A 16134-nucleotide genomic window follows, 5' to 3' on the forward strand; every position below is an offset into this window, starting at 1 on the left:
AATTAAGAAACCAGTTTTGCTTCTAACCATGGAACTGGCTACCATGATTCCTTCTGGAATACCATCTTGTAACAAAGTAAAATTTGGCAGACACAAGGACTGAAAACTATGCCTAAGAAGGTGCACACATAAGTCAGTGAAATTTAAAAAAAACCCCACAAACATATATATCTATATATATGTCATGGCTTAACCCCAGCCAGCAACTAAGCACCACGCAGCCGCTCACTTACCCCCTGCCCCCCCCCCCCCCCCCCCCCCCGCAGTGGGATGGGGGAGAAAATCGGGAAAAGAAGTAAAACTCGTGGGTTGAGGTAAGAACAGTTTAATAGAACAGAAAAGAAGAAACTAATAATGATAATGATAACACTAATAAAATGACAACAGTAATAATAAAAGGATTGGAATGTACATGCGCAGTGCAATTGCTCACCACCCGCTGACCGGCACCCAGCTAGTCCCCGAGCGGCAATTCCCCCCACCCCCACTTCCCAGTTCCTATACTAGATGTGACATCCCATGGTATGGAATACCCTGTTGGCCAGTTTGGGTCAGCTGCCCTGGCTGTGTCCTTTGCCAACTTCTTGTGCCCCTCCAGCTTTCTCACTGGCTGGGCATGAGAAGCTGAAAAATCCTTGACATTAGTCTAAACGCTACTGAGCAACAACTGAAACATCAGTGTTATCAACATTCTTCACATACTGAACTCAAAACATAGCACTGTACCAGCTACTAGGAAGACAGTTAACTCTATCCCAGCTGAAACCAGGACAACCTACCAGAGAGTCATTTAATGTTAAATTATTTTTAAATCTTTAAAAGATGGAAACTCTTCTGCTTAGAAATAATTTCTCTCTTACCTTTTGGTTTTGGAGGACAGCACTTGATGAACTGGAAAATTATGCTGTCTGAACGGACGGTTTCTGTCTGGTAACAGGTCAGCAGATCCTTAAGATTACCAAAACTTCTCTTGGTTCCACTAAGGTTATATTCTCCATTCTCATTCTTTGTAATTAAGCAGTGCTTATAATCAGTGGTATTCTCACGCTGCAGAGGTTTTTTCCATTAAAAATAAAATTGATCAATATTTAGTATTTGAAAGCTTATTTAAATGTATAGCACTCTACTAATTAAAGAAAGAATGCTTCAGCAAAATACTACCATAATTTGTTATTTTGTTCTCACTATGTAAAAGTGATTCTGAGAACACATGATTCCACTCCCATCACTGGAATTAGCTCAGTGATGCTAAGAAAAACAAATGTTACGAAATCTGCAAAGATGGACCTGAGAAAACAGATAACAGATCCTAGGAAAGACCCTTCAGAGCTAGTAATGAAAGCTTCTTCACCCTTACATTCCAACAAAATTTTTAGAAGCAATAGCCCAAATGCTCACACTCCACGTTCTTCTGGCAAGCATTTGAGATGTCAGCTGTATTTCTATTTTTCTGTCATCTACAGTACAGTTCTAAGCAATTAGTTCCTAGCACAGATTTTCAATATGCACTGAATCATTTTTACAATGAGTCTTGAAATGATCCCATTGAACATTTTTAAACAAGAGGAGATTTTAATAGTGTTTTCATGGTCTTTCACATCAACACTGTGGAAAATGTTCCAACAAATTCTGAATCTCAAAAGCCTTCTAACAGCTTACCCAGAAAGACTCAGAACGAGGAAAAAAAAAAAAAAAAGTAGCTAGGTCACTTGATGGCAGACTTAACTCAGAAACTTAACTCTCAGGCTTTGACCCTCTCAGCTTGCTCAAGGATGGATCTCTTAGTCTAAAAATCTCCCTATCAAACACACTTCACTGACTGGACATAAAATTTTTGTGAACCTGATCTTAAAATGGCTGTTTACTTCTTCATCCACACATGAACATTATTTTGTCATTTTCAGAGATATGTACATATCTCTGACAGTATTTAGCAAACTTGCTAGCTTGCTGCAAACCAGCAGGAAAACCCATATATTACCTTCGTTAGTTAAAAACCCAATGGTAGCTCTGTTGATTTAATTAAAGAGAAGCCCATCCTTGGAACAAGATCATGTAATTATGTAACAGCAATATTAAAGTACTGTATTATCACTAACTGCAATCTCACAGAGCAGAGGTATATCTGGTTCTTTAGCCACATGAGAATTGTGGGCTTTTCACGGGTGACTCCCATGCTAGCTAACACCAGATATCCAGCAGATCTGTGTTGATGTAGCACCTGCCAAATAATCTGGCTGGCCCCACAGTGGAGATGGGGAAAGGACGCAAACCCAGAAGAACCTGTTAAGGAGAGACACTCTCAGATCACCAAGGGCTGTATACTCAGTCTAACTAAGCCCTATTTGGAAGAGGGGAAGAAGGTGGGTAGGCAGAAATGACAGGAAAAAATCCAACAAAAAAAAAAAAAAAAAACCAAAACAAACCTTAAGAAAAAAAAACCCAAACATTTACTACATGTCCCAAGAGCCATGTCACCATCCTCACAACTCTCAAGCTCTCACCCCTCCACCTGTCTGGTTCTCCTAGGCATATGGTATGCGTCATAGTGATTCTTTACCATACAAGTATTTTGATGTTTCTCACAAGACCCTGAAAGTTGGCCAATCTGACAGAAGTAGCTATAGAATATACACATCAGACAAACATTCTGGAGAGAAAATTCAGAATAATTTACTGAACATCCCAGGCTCCCTACTGCAATGCAATAAACATTACACAGGTACGATCTAAGGCAGAATACAAACCTCAATAGCAAAGGTGAGGAAGTATTTTTTAAAATCTTTAGGACTGCAACGAAGAACGTAGAAACCAGTCTGATTACCTGCTTTCTTCAGTTTACTGATAGCAAAGTCCATGCTATAATAAAAAAGAAAAAGTTTAATATTGCATAATTTCAAAATCCAGGAACATCAGAGATTGGCCAATGAGCACTCTTACCAGATACCTAATACCACAACAACTCAAACTCAATTTTTTACAGCTTCCTTTAAGTTAATCTTTTTGTCCCTTTATTTTCCAATATTCAGGGTGGCTGCTTATGTAGAGAAAAGTATATTAAAAATTCTTAATACTGAAAACACCACAATTATTTATTTCATGAGAAATCTCACAGCCTAAAAAAGTATATTCCCCTAAGCTTATGATATGACTTTCAACATCCATTATGGAAGAAGCTGTAATAAAAGTGCCTAATGAATAAGCTAAAATTAACAAAATATTTGTGTGGATGAAAAAGGTGGGTTTAACTTGGGAAAGGGCTAACAAGAAAGAGGAGTTGAAATAAAACATCATCTGTTACTACAAGAACCAATTTCCCTTTAAACAAGCCTTGCTAACTGACTATTTCTGTCCTCAGGGAATGAAAAATAGAATGGCTTGGAAAGGTCTAGACTCATTGCACATCCTTCTAAACAGCCCTAAATAAAAGTCAATATACAGCATTAGTCATTACTGCAAGAAACGTGGTTAGAACTCTATAGGTCTCCATCCCTCTCCTCCTTCATCTCTTCTGAATGTTATAGCACCTATCCTCTTTCTGTCATTGCTACAGAACTATTCTGTATTAGCTGAATAGACAGTGCTAGTTTCAGGCAACATATCTTGCACATATCCACTTTCAAGCTTTCCGTAGCTAAAACAAATACCCATTTTATTCTGCCTAACAAAACATTTCTAGGTTCCCATGTGTGCTTTTGCAAACAATAAACAATACTATATGAACTATTCAAAAAAGTTAAAAAAATTCAATGAAGGTAATAAATTCCTCCTCTAAAAAACAAAGAAAGCAAACAAAGAGACAACATTGCTTAAAAACAAACAAACCCTCCAATTTATATGGCTAGCAGTTCACTGCAATCCTTGCTTAAATATTGAAGAGAGTGTTATCTGAATTTGCTTTTTTCTCCTTGGCAACTCAGATAATACAACTGCTAGAGGCTGCAGTGAAAACATGATCTTATGCTGTCTATGACACAGTATGTTGCTGCCATGGTAGTAATTATAATTCTGTAAAATCGGCATCATGACTTTCCTACCTGCCTCACTTGAAGAAAAAACAGAATTCTAAGGGAACAAAATTAAAGCCAGAGTCTTTCAATTCATTTTTTAGAATACGTCAAGAAGGCATTGTATTTTGCAAAGCAAAAAATAAGAGGAAAAATTTAAAGCATTTTATGTTATATAAATGTAACAAATACACATTTCAAGATGTCCATCATGGTTCACAGTCAACTAAAGTTCATCTTTCAAAAATAGTATCACCGTGTTACATTGCTAAAAAATTGCTTACAAAATAGGTCCATGGCAGTTGCTTTGGATATTTTCAAGGACTGATGGTGGTGCTACTTCTTTACAGAGATAATGGTGGGCATCCGCAGTTAATCTGTAATATCCATCGATTAATGATACAAAGGAGAGAGCTTCTCTTAATGACTGAAATTCAGCCTCCTGTTAAATTGCCAGGGGATAAGGGGGGGGGGGGGGGGGGGGGGGGAGGGGAAGAGAAAGAATTTCAATTTTTAATAGGCAACACAAAATTCCTGGATATGGTAATGGTATAAGAGATAGAAATATATGCATATATTAAAGCTATCACAATTGTTTTTAACTACTATTTGTATAGTTCTCTTTCCTGGTGCCACCCAAAACTTGTCAGCAATCTTCAATGTTCAAAATTAAACCCAAACAAATCTGCCATTAAAAAAACCCTTTAAATATATGAAACAGCAGAGGAATGCTGACAAGAGGGCAAAAGGGAACATTTGAAAGGGAAAAACTGAGTAGATACAACTTAACATGGCAGGCACATACTGCACTGCCAACAGAGTGATAACTTTTTTCCTAAAGGAAAGCCTTTGCTTATCAAAGATTTATGGGGCTGCCTTCAAGTATCAAAGAAAAATCTCTAGAAAAGCACTTGCCTGAAAATTTAACTAGTAGTCAGCAAAAACTGGCATCCTGACCTGGATCAGAGATGGAAGCTGACCTTTAACTACTATGAAGAGAGGTGCAATGGATGGAAGCAGGGAGAAAAATAATGTGATCAAAGGAAAATGGGGTGTGGAAAATGTCTATGCAGAATAGATTGAACAGGTAACAGCAGGGTAAAATTAAATCCAGTTCTAACAACATATTTAATTACTGCCAATAAGGGTAAATATAGTCTATTTTTATGTAATTATCTGTATTTTCTTAATATTTTATCAGTTGTATCAGAGCATTAAAGAGAGTCTTTACTTCAACAGAGACGTTACTCTACGATCTACAGAGTCACACTAGATTTCATTCGATAGCATAGGCCAACAAAACAGGCTTTTGTATGTGCTGCACAAGTTTGCCCATGACACTAGGGACACACTTAGTGGCTGAACACAATTCCTTGGCAAGTTCTTTGCTAGACAGCAAGAAAAAAGCTGGTGCTTTTGATCACATGCCAAGAATTTGTTTGGAAAGAGGACCTGGAAACAATTATCTTTCCAGTTGTTTCAACATGATGGGAAAACACCCCACAAACAACAGACCTAGAAATCCAGCCATTTTAATCAATCCATTTATCCTAAAACTGTGTAAAGTACATTTCTAAATGAATTCTACTAACTGTGTAACAGGTTAAACTAAATCACAAATTCTAATTTACACATCAGCTAATTCTGCTCTGTAAAGTGTCCACACACAAATCATAAACAAAACAGCAACTACTGCACTTTTTCCTACTCTACCTTACTCTTCAGTAGCTTTTTTAGACAAGCTCTTAGAAAGTCACTTTTACCCTCAGAAGCATATGCAGTCAAGTACCTAACTACTGCTATTGAGAATTTTTAAAGAGAATTTTAATGGCTCAAGATTAAGGAAGCCTCCTCCACCAATCTGAAATATTATTATGCTCTCAGCATCATAGATGGACATCACAGATATTCCAGCTACTCTTATGTCTCAGTAAAAAGCCTTGAAAAAAATTTCAAATTCTTAACAGGTCATTAATTCTGTGCCATTAATGCAGGAAATGAATGTAAATCACAATTCTACTATAAATGAAAGTAAACCATATGCCTTTTTAAAAAAAAGCACCATTAGAGAGACAATAAAACTAGTTAATGCTTACTGAAACATTTTTGGAATTTTTAAAAGTTATTTTTACAGAAAACAAGTACATAAACTGTACACAGCTCTTACACACACACACACAGAGAAGGAAGCTCTCCGGTCACACAAATGCCTGAGATGAGGAGCCCTGAAGGCCCACAGATCAGTCACGGAGATAAAGGAAGAGACAACTTGCATTGGCTTTGCATGGCAAGGGGGCTACAGGGGTGGCTTCTGTGAGAAGCTGCTAGGAGCTTCCCCTGTGTCCGACAGAGCCAATGCCAGCCGGCTCCAAGACGGACCTGCCACTGGCCAAGGCCGAGCCCATCAGCGATGGTGGTAGTGCCTCTAGGATAACATATGTAAAAAAGGGGAAAAAAAACCCTCAAGAGCAGCAACAGCTGCCAGAGAGAGGAGTAAGAATATGAGAGAAACAACTCTGCAGACACCAAGGTCAGTGGTGAAGGAGGGGGAGGAGGTGCTCCAGGCGCCGGAGCAGAGATTCCCCTGCAGCCCACGGTGAAGACCATGGTGAGGCAGGCTGTCCCTCTGCAGCCCGTGGAGGTCCACGGTGGAGCAGATATCCACCTGCAGCCCGTGGAGGACCCCACACTGGAGCAGATGGATGCCCAGGGGAGGTTGTGACCCTGTGGGAAGCCCGTGGTGGAGCAGGCTCTTGGCAGGACCTGTGGACCTGTGGAGAGAAAAGCCCACGCTGGAGCAGGTTTTCTGGCAGGACTTGTGACCCCGTGGGGGACCCACGCTGGAGCAGTCTATGCCTGAAGGACTGCAGCCCATGGAAGGGACCCACACTGGAGCTGTTCGTGAAGAACTGCAGCCCATGGGAAGGACCCACATTGGAAAAGTTCATGGAGAACTGTCTCCCGTGGGAGGGACCCTACACTGGAGTAGGGGAAGAGTGAGGAGTCCTCCCTGTGAGGAGGAAGGAGCAGCAGAGGTGATGAACTGACCACAACCCCCACTTCCTGTTCCCCTGTGCTGCTGGGCAGGAGGAGGTAGAGAAAATCAGGAGTAGAGTTGAGCCCAGGTAGGAGGGAGGGGTGAGGGGAAGGTGTTTTTTAAGATTTGGTTTTATTTCTCATTACCCTACTCTGGTTTGATTGGCAATAAATTAAATTAATTTCCCTGAGTCAAGTCTGTTTTGCCCACGACAGTAATTGGTGAATGATCTCTCCCTCTCCTTATCTCAATCCACAAGTCTTTTGTTGTATTTTTCGCTCCCTGTCCAGCTGAGGAGGGGGAGTGATAGAGCGGCTTTGCTAGACACATGGCATCCAGCCAGGGTCAACCCACCACACAACTATGTGACAGTTATACCTGCTGGAAAGCCTGACTCAAGTGCAATGCTGGCATTCAAACTAAAACAACTTAACTTTTTACATTTATGTATAAAATACTTGAAGATCTTCTTTCAAGAATTTTAAATAGTAAAAGCAATGACATTAATTTTATTGCAATACTCATTTTCTGTGTATCGTCATTCCTTCAGAGCATTTTGAAGTCTTTTTCAATGTATTGGTTGCTGGCAGACAGCTTACCATGACAGCGTGAAAACAGTATGCTTGATAACTAAACCCACAGACTCAGGTTTAAGACTCTAATAAGGAAAAGAACCAATCTGTGTATCAGAAATTACCCTCAGCTATAAACACCTATTTCTGTTTCAGTCCATGCACAGACCTTTGAATGCAAAAGACCTCTGGTGTTCAGATACACTGCTTATACTGCTGAAATGCATTTAGTTTTACCTCATGCTTAATTAATGTGGTGATTAGTTATACAATACTATAAATACCACAGCAATCACACAGTCTGCTCAAAGCAACATCTATTTGAAAAAACAGCAAGTAAACAGACCAGATTCTTGCTGTCTTGTTTGTGAATGGTGACAATTCTTCTCTCACTGGAGCCTTCTTGGCTTGCTTGCTTAATGCTGACATCAATTATATCAGGAAAATCACAGTATGTTTGTAAATCCTGAAATAAATATTGGTTATATAATGTCAGTAATAACATAAATAGCAACTAAAAATCCCCACCAATTTGCATCATTAGAATTCCAACAACTCTGAACTTGTAAGCTAGCAACAAAGAGGACCATAAAACCTTAAATATGCCATTACAAATAAAGAAAGGGGTTGTGTGTTTACAGGACCATCACTAGGAGCATCAATTAAAAAATACAAAAAGATCCAGGAACCACGAATGGAAATATCCATATATGGGTTGGGGTTTTTTTTACTGCAGATACTACTTTGCTCTGTAGTATTTTGTAAGGATTAACAATGGAACATTTTGATTAGTCTTTTGGGGGAGCCTTTTCTTGGGGGGGAAACTTATTATTAGCATCCTGATTGCAGAGGTTTAGAAAGCCTGTTAACAATGCCAAATGTCATGGCTTCATTCAGAGTGATACAAGCTGCAAAATCTGCTGCCAAAGAGACAAAAGTAGTATGAATGAAGAAAGGGTCTAAGAGAAGGTTCTCCTATCAGCCACCCATGGTCATCACTGACTAGGTAACGTGAAGCACTGATTCTAATTACATGGGAAATCCAAGACACATTTTCCTTTGATAGCAAGTTCAGGTAGTTTTTGATACTATGATATTCTGTACCACTTCCTTCAGTCTTTCACAAGTCAAATTACAAAGTTATATAAATCATACTTTTGTTTTGTTTTCAGTACAACTTCAGATGCTAAGTAACATCCTTAAATAAAGGTAGATTTATCTAAGATTATTCTTCCAAAGCAAGTAGATTTTATTCAAGTCAGAATATGCCATTTATATGGCTGCAAGCATATCCTAGTACATAAACAGGTTAATAATCAAGGCTGTAAGACTCAGTGGGTATCAGCTAGAATTAATCAGCTCAAATGCACTGAAGTCCCTGAAGCTCTATTTGTTCATCTGGTTGTTGGAAATGTGAACCAGCAAAACAAACTTCTTCATGATCTACCCCACATATGTCATTCCTGCCTTTAAAAAAATAAAAATTTTGTTTCGATTCAGTATCTTAATAAAGATTCATCAGTACAATTTGCTGAAACAAGAGTTATGATCACATTTACAAGCAGCCTTATTCATTTACTAAGTTTTCATAACCAATTTTATCAACAGTTTCTGTACTGGTAAAAATATATTCAGCCTACACCATGTCTCTGTCAAAAGGTGGGATAATATTATTAATTATGAAAAAATAATTTGGTGGTCTCTATAGGAAATACAACCAGTTTAAACACCACTCTTACTAAAGCCTTGGCTGCCAGGCCCTAACAGCATAGTATGCATAAGTTTTGTACATCTGAAACTAGAAATTGCAAAACCTGACATTTATGTTAGCTGCTGCCAGAGCAACTGGCACTTACAGGCAATTTAGGAAAGGGCTATGTATCACAGGGCTGATACATAACAACTATGAATGAGGTAACTGGACTTAACATCAATCTACAAATATTCTAAGAGCACACTTAAAAAATCTGGGTATGTAATAAGATTATTATTTTTTTTAAATATTACCAAAAAAATAGCATTTTTATAAGTTATTATAGCACACTGTAAAAATGCAACCTTTTGTAGTTTGATCTTGACTGTTATATATAATGCATCAAAACTGCCAAACTAACAGATGCAATTATTTTGGAAAACTGACAGGTGCTCCACTTTGCCTTTAATTTTACTTTGGAAAATCCCCAGTCTCAATGTATACTGCCATAAGTTTGTATCAGATTCTGGTAAATTTGACAAAATGAACAGTCATGCTAGGAAGTCGTGCACAGAAGAAATACTGATAAATGAAAATGCAACAGCACATGATTACTAGCACTCACTGGAACCATTTAGCATCCAATTTCAAAAACTGTCTATGGATTTCGCAGTCACAGAAATGTCACTTTAAATTTGCTAGCTCAGACACTGGTAGGAGTCTAACTGCAGCAGGAAAGAGGTACAGGGAAATTTACCTGGTTTGAGTCCTTAAAACCCTTCTTTCAAAGAGAATTTGAGGAATTTATGCATTTTACCTATACCTGGGGGCAGGGTCATTACTTTTCCACACTGATTTTTTTTTTTACAGTAATGAGGGTCCAACACTGAATTTTCCATTTGTCAAGCACAGAAGTATTACATGTTTAAGTATTGACTTTCTTCTAATACTTCAATAAAAAACTAGTTTTAAATCCTGTACTGTTTAAGTCAATACATTTCTGTGAGCCTCAGCTGTACGGAAATTGTATCAACACCATGAAGTAAAATTAACCTACCAAATTTACACGGGGTAAATCAGAACTTCTAACATAAGCCTCTGCTACATTATAAACTGAACAATTATTTAAATAATAAAAGAAATTACCTGCTCTGCCAGTGTCTCACAGTCTTTAAGTTTTCCTCTTGAGCACTGAATTCCACCATTTCCAGTTATTACAATGGTTGCAAAACTTCCCTCTCCAGAAGGATCTCCACCAGGTTCTTTTACTTCAAAAACCTCTGAATAGAAGGCAGACTGAAGGGTTTCCAGATTTATAAGATACTTAAGTTTCAAGTTTCTGGCAGTAGCTTTGCATTGGCCAAACTGTTGTATAAATTTGCGGAACCTGTACCTTATTCTTTTTCTCGTCAAAATGTGGTAGTCTTGGATTTTTGCTCGCACACATTTAGGCAAAAACATTTTGTAGCTGTGAATACATAACCAGCAAAAAACCTACTAATTTTATCCATTAAATCCAGCAAAGATAACTAGTTCTGTGCTAAACAAGTCAACATGAAAGTATCTTTTCCTCTAAATGTAACCTTATTCTTTAAACTGTAGGATAACAAGGATCCTTTCTTCAATCTGTACCATGTTCTTTCAAATACAGCCCTGTCTCTTCTATCTTCCATTTTTTGTCCTCACTCAGTTTCAACATATATTACATAATGCATTTTCCATAAATCCAGACATGTCTGTTCTTTGTTGCTTTGTTTGGTGTACAAGTTGGAAAGAAGATACTGCACAGATGGAGGCAACTACATGGCTAGAGGACAGACTTCCTGGCTGAAAATATAGGTGGTAGAACTTAACACTGTGGTTGCTTCTCACTGAAGTTCCTATATCACAGTCCATATTCTATATAGAGGGGCAAAAGAGTTGCAATAAGCTGGCCAATTCATTGCCTCATTCTCTTTTTTACTCCTCCTGCTAGATTTCATTAAAAGATGAACATCAAGCATTAAGTACCAAGCAGGGACAGAATTAATTCAGCTGGAGTGGAAACTGATTAGGTTAATAAACCAAAGTGAATTGATAAACTCAAGCAAGTTTAGCAGCAATCTACCAAAGATGGTTAAGAGCCTGGAGCACATGACATGACAGCAGAGGCATAAGGGAGCTTGATTTGTTCAGCCTGGAGAAAAGAAGGCTCAGGTAAAGTGTTCTACTAATTGTCTTCAACTAACAGATGGTTACAGAGAAGACTGAATTAGACTCTTCTCAGACATGGACAGTGAAAGGACAAGAGGCAACAGAGGATAATCAGTATCACAGAGGAGACTGACTAGATAAAGAGAAAATCCTCCTCAGTGAGGGTGATCATACAAAGGACAAAGCTGCCCAGAGATATGATGGAATCTCCATCCCTGGACATTTTCAAAACCTGACTGGACGAGGCCCTGAGTAACTTCATCTAACTTTGAAGTTGGCCCTGATCTGAACAGGGGGTTGGATCTGATGACTTCCAGAGCTCTCTCCCAACTCAAATTATTACTTACAACCTTTCCCACCTGAGTAGCTGCTGCCTTACCTCTCATTAAGAGCCAAACCCGTGTACTCAAACATGAATGGCCATCATGGTACAAGCCTTCTATTAATTTCTAGTTTAAATGATAGGTAGCTTTATGAAATCACCATGCTAGAATAAATCAGTTGCCACCAGCTGAACATCTCCTCCCAGATGCTAATGTGCAAAAATATTGGTTTTAGGTATCAAATAGGTGTGATACAATTATGAAGTATGGAGTCACCTGACTGAATTGTAAACAGCCAGTGGGGTTTGGTCCTTTTCTTTGGCCACTCTCATCATATCCAGAACAGCCATTCCAAGGCATTCTTCTTGTGTTTCATGAGTAACAGGCATCTGTATCCACCCATCCAAAAAATCATCTCGCCACTGACAAAGAAGAATGCAAGAAAGCAAATTATAACTGTAGCACTGCTGCTCATCAATGAAAGTTTTTTGGGGTGTGGGTTTTTTTTGTTTTGTTTTGTGGGTTTTGTTTGTTTGTTTGTTTTTTGCTTGTTTAGGGTTTTTATTGTGGTTTTTTTTTTTTTTTTTTTTTTTAAGACTGCATTCTTCTGAGTGAACCCTTTTGTCTACAAAAAGCTGCACATGTTCATAATGGATAGCAGTTACCATCATGCTTAGAAACACTGTTTTCAAAATATTTTCATTTCAAATCTCAAGAAGGTCCATATGGGGAGGATATTGCTGTACATTGTATCAGTCCAAAATGAAAGTCACAGTGAAGGACTTCCACATGCTAGTGGCACAAGAAAGGAGCTACACACTCTCACTGGTCTCCCCACAGCTGCCATTTGAGCTTCATCTCTCCAAACACACAATACAACATGGAATTTAATTTTCATCTTGAGTGGGCTTCAAGCTGTCAAAAGAGCCTACAGTTACTATCAGAAGACGTGAAAGGGAATAAATACAAACAACCTTTACCAATCTGCATTAAAAAATAATCAAGTAAATCATACCTGTGCAAATAGGTAAGACATGACAAGATCATCAAGAACAGGGCTTTCTGCACCTCGAAGAATGCCATACCGATATGCTCTGCTGGTACCATTGCAATACCAGTGGGGAAAATAAAACCTGTTAGGAAATATTTAAGCAAACATCAATAAACAGATACCTTCGCTTACCAACACCAGATATTATCACTTTTCATAGACATGTAATTAGTGCTGGCTGGTTTGGAGGACCAATATGAAGCCCCAGTTAGTCAATGGAAGGCTTTGGATCCAGTTCTTGGTGTCTTAAGAGTAACACAACATTTAAGCAGGGTGAAAAACTCTACTGGTAGGAACGAGGAGCCCTGCAAAGTTATCCTCACTAATCAGAATATAGAGCATTTTGTGTTACTGTCTTCCAGTTTCCTTTCAGACAGTTCCAAAAAAAAAAAAAAAAAAAAAAACAAACCAAAACACTCCGGCCACATTTATGCAATGTAAATAAACAAAATCTTTTACATAAGCAAAACTGTGACTGTAGCTTTAGACGTCCACATTCAAAAATCAGGTTAGAGAAAAAGGGTTCTATTGCAGACATCTGCCTGACTACACACAATAATTACTCTGCATTTCAGAAATCAGAATTTCAAACAGGCAAGCACAGAGAAGATAAGATGTACCATTATTAAGATAAATTATTTTTACTTCTGCTGTATTTTTTATTGTTTCTTCAATCTGACATGGCAAACATATGGTATATAGCCAATCGATAAAGTATGTTTTTCAAACTCACTCCAATAATTTGGATTCTTTTATCTCTCTCTTATCAAGATATCACCAACAATCTGTCCATAACTTCTTAGAGAAACTATGGTTCAACTAAATATCTTATTGATCATGTTTCCTCACATAGTTTTGTTTTACCATGGAAAGTGCATAAAATATGATTTAGATTACCTTATCCGGTAAAGCAGGATGAGTCTGGTTGCTTCATCTACATGAAAGATGTGATTTGGGGGATACCACATTCTGTCTGTTTCACTCATGAGTGCAAACATGTTATGATACACTGGCATGATACCTAAACAAAAACCAGAGAAATAAATGTTTATAGGAAATTGTTTTCACAAAGAATCAACCTTACTAAAAAAAAAAATTGTGGGTTAAAAGTAGCAGATTGGCACGTATTCTCCAACTATTCATTGCACTGCTCCATCACTGTCAACAGCGTTGCAATCATCGCCCCATAACCTGCAGACAGTTTTTGCTGGTTTATTTTCTCATTCTTCCTTTATGTTCTCTGACTGCAGACTGTGTTCACCTGTTATCCTATACTTCACTGTTAGATTACAAGATTTTCTCTGTGTGGCATTTAATAAAATGGCTTCTTAGCCTCTCTGTTTAGTAACAGCTAACAACAGTACATTACCTTTTTCCTTAACTTTTCCAAAAATAGATGTCAGCATTGAGATTTTAGACCAATGAAAAATTAGAAGCAATACAAAGAAATTCGTCATGATGAGGACAACCACTTGCCATTTACTTTTTAGTAGCTCAGTTGAGAACAAAACCAAACATATACTATTAAGCAAAACTGGAAGATATCTTTTTCCCTCAAGAATTCAGGATTGTTTTAATGAGAATTGACAAGCAATCCTACTTAATCACAAACTAGGGAAACCAGTTGAGCATGGACTCTTCAGCAACACCAGAATTTTACTTTGGCTCCCAGCTGAAAGTAGAGCCTAACATAAGACAGATATCACAGCATTGTACTATGCTGCCATGTTATGCATCCAAGCAATGCCAGTGCTACGATCTGGAAAACAGGTTAAATGCCTGAGAACTGACAGCACAAAGGGATGAACTTCAACCACTGACAAAGATATTTTGGAGACAGAAAGAGATACAGGTCTAGAGGTCAGAAAGTAGGATGAAAATTACAGTGTGAAAGTCACAGTAGGTCATAACAAAAGAAAACTATGTTTACATCAAAGCAAGATACTTTGGAGGAAGAAGGCAAAACATATTGAAAAAAAACAAGATAAAGACAACAAAAGTAACTTAAAATGATGTTAGAGATGAAAGAATTCTAGGAAAAGGCGAAGTACCCACAACCGTGCTCAAAGACTTAGAATGAAATAATTGAAATTCACACAAGAAACCAGGAGAAAAAAAACCCAGCACCCTTATTTATTTCTTTCTGTTCTAAACAACATCTAGGTAACTACTGAAGAGGCCACACCCAAATTTCTTTTGTCACATCTAAAGTGCATGTAAGACAATCCATTAGAAACAAATAATCAACTCCACATACAAACTGCATAAGCTTGTGGAACAAAAAGTAATTCAGTCCTAAAGAACAACTAACTTAAATTTGTTACAAAACGGGGTTTGTCTCTGTAGGGAGCCAGTAAGAGGGCTAAGAACAAGAGGTCTGTTGTGCAGATGTCAGATTAAACTGCTGAAATCTACAGACTAATCAGCTGACAATTGTTTAAACTAAAGCTCACCAAAATATCCCAGAACTACACGTCCTAACACATGATTTTCTATGAAAGGGAGTCACAGACTTACAGAAAACTACAGAAATTGAAAGCATTAGGTAAAGTAACCAAAGAGAAACTAAACAAACCCCCCAAAGGAATAACCCTGAAGGGATTAGTAACTGAAGGATTGGCTGTAAATCTAGATGTTGCAAATTTATGGTGTAGTAAGACATATTTGATCCATCAGAGTTTTGAGAAATATCAAGTTAACTCTATTTTATGGAGTTAAAAAGAAATCTATCCCGTGCAACCAAACATGGTTCTTATTTGATGTGTGAAATGGGATCAACTAGATTACATTACAGATCAGTTGTCCATAAAGCAGTAACAACTGACTTAGCAGTTTTAAGGCTGTGTGGTGTCTGTATCCCAAATAATTTCAGATCAATTACAGTGTAATGCTTGTGAATCACCAGCCTATTTCAGGATTCTAGCCAGATGCTAAACACCGTTCAAGGCAATGTTGAGCATTTACATAGTCTCACTAATACATTTCCCCTATTATCAACCCCATGTAAGCACAGCAAACATGAAAAAATTTCCAAGTCATATTCTTAAATTCAAACGTTATGCTGCTGTATTTCACCAAATACACTACAGACACCACCACCACCACCCCACCTTTCAAAAAAACCAAACCAAACCAAAAAAACCCACACATATTTCAATCCAGATCATATCATTGCCATTCTGAAACTTTAACTATGCAAGGAACATGACTTTGGAATTCCCTCTACAAATCAGAAATGTTGGCATTAAAAGAAAAAAA

General features: G+C 37.9%; 1 protein-coding gene across 15 annotated transcripts in view; it reads right to left on the bottom strand.

Annotated features, from left to right (window-relative positions):
- JAK2 (Janus kinase 2) overlaps window positions 1-16134 on the bottom strand; it is a 96033-nt gene that overhangs the window by 27557 nt on the left and 52342 nt on the right. For 14 of the 15 annotated variants that reach the window (XM_030005609.2, XM_041120950.1, XM_041120945.1 and 11 more), the window contains 8 exons: window positions 13774-13897; window positions 12841-12958; window positions 12102-12247; window positions 10456-10777; window positions 7963-8082; window positions 4292-4449; window positions 2748-2859; window positions 861-1047 (listed from right to left, as the gene is read on the bottom strand). In XM_030005609.2, the coding sequence (XP_029861469.1) occupies window positions 861-1047; window positions 2748-2859; window positions 4292-4449; window positions 7963-8082; window positions 10456-10777; window positions 12102-12247; window positions 12841-12958; window positions 13774-13897 (1287 nt within the window). Of the gene's footprint in view, window positions 1-860; window positions 1048-2747; window positions 2860-4291; window positions 4450-7962; window positions 8083-10455; window positions 10778-12101; window positions 12248-12840; window positions 12959-13773; window positions 13898-16134 lie in introns of those variants that run through there. The other variant, XM_041120952.1, reaches the window with a different exon arrangement.

The sequence above is a fragment of the Aquila chrysaetos genome, chromosome Z, assembly GCF_900496995.4.
Source record: "Aquila chrysaetos chrysaetos chromosome Z, bAquChr1.4, whole genome shotgun sequence".
In the NCBI taxonomy this organism is placed as follows: Eukaryota; Metazoa; Chordata; class Aves; order Accipitriformes; family Accipitridae; genus Aquila; species Aquila chrysaetos.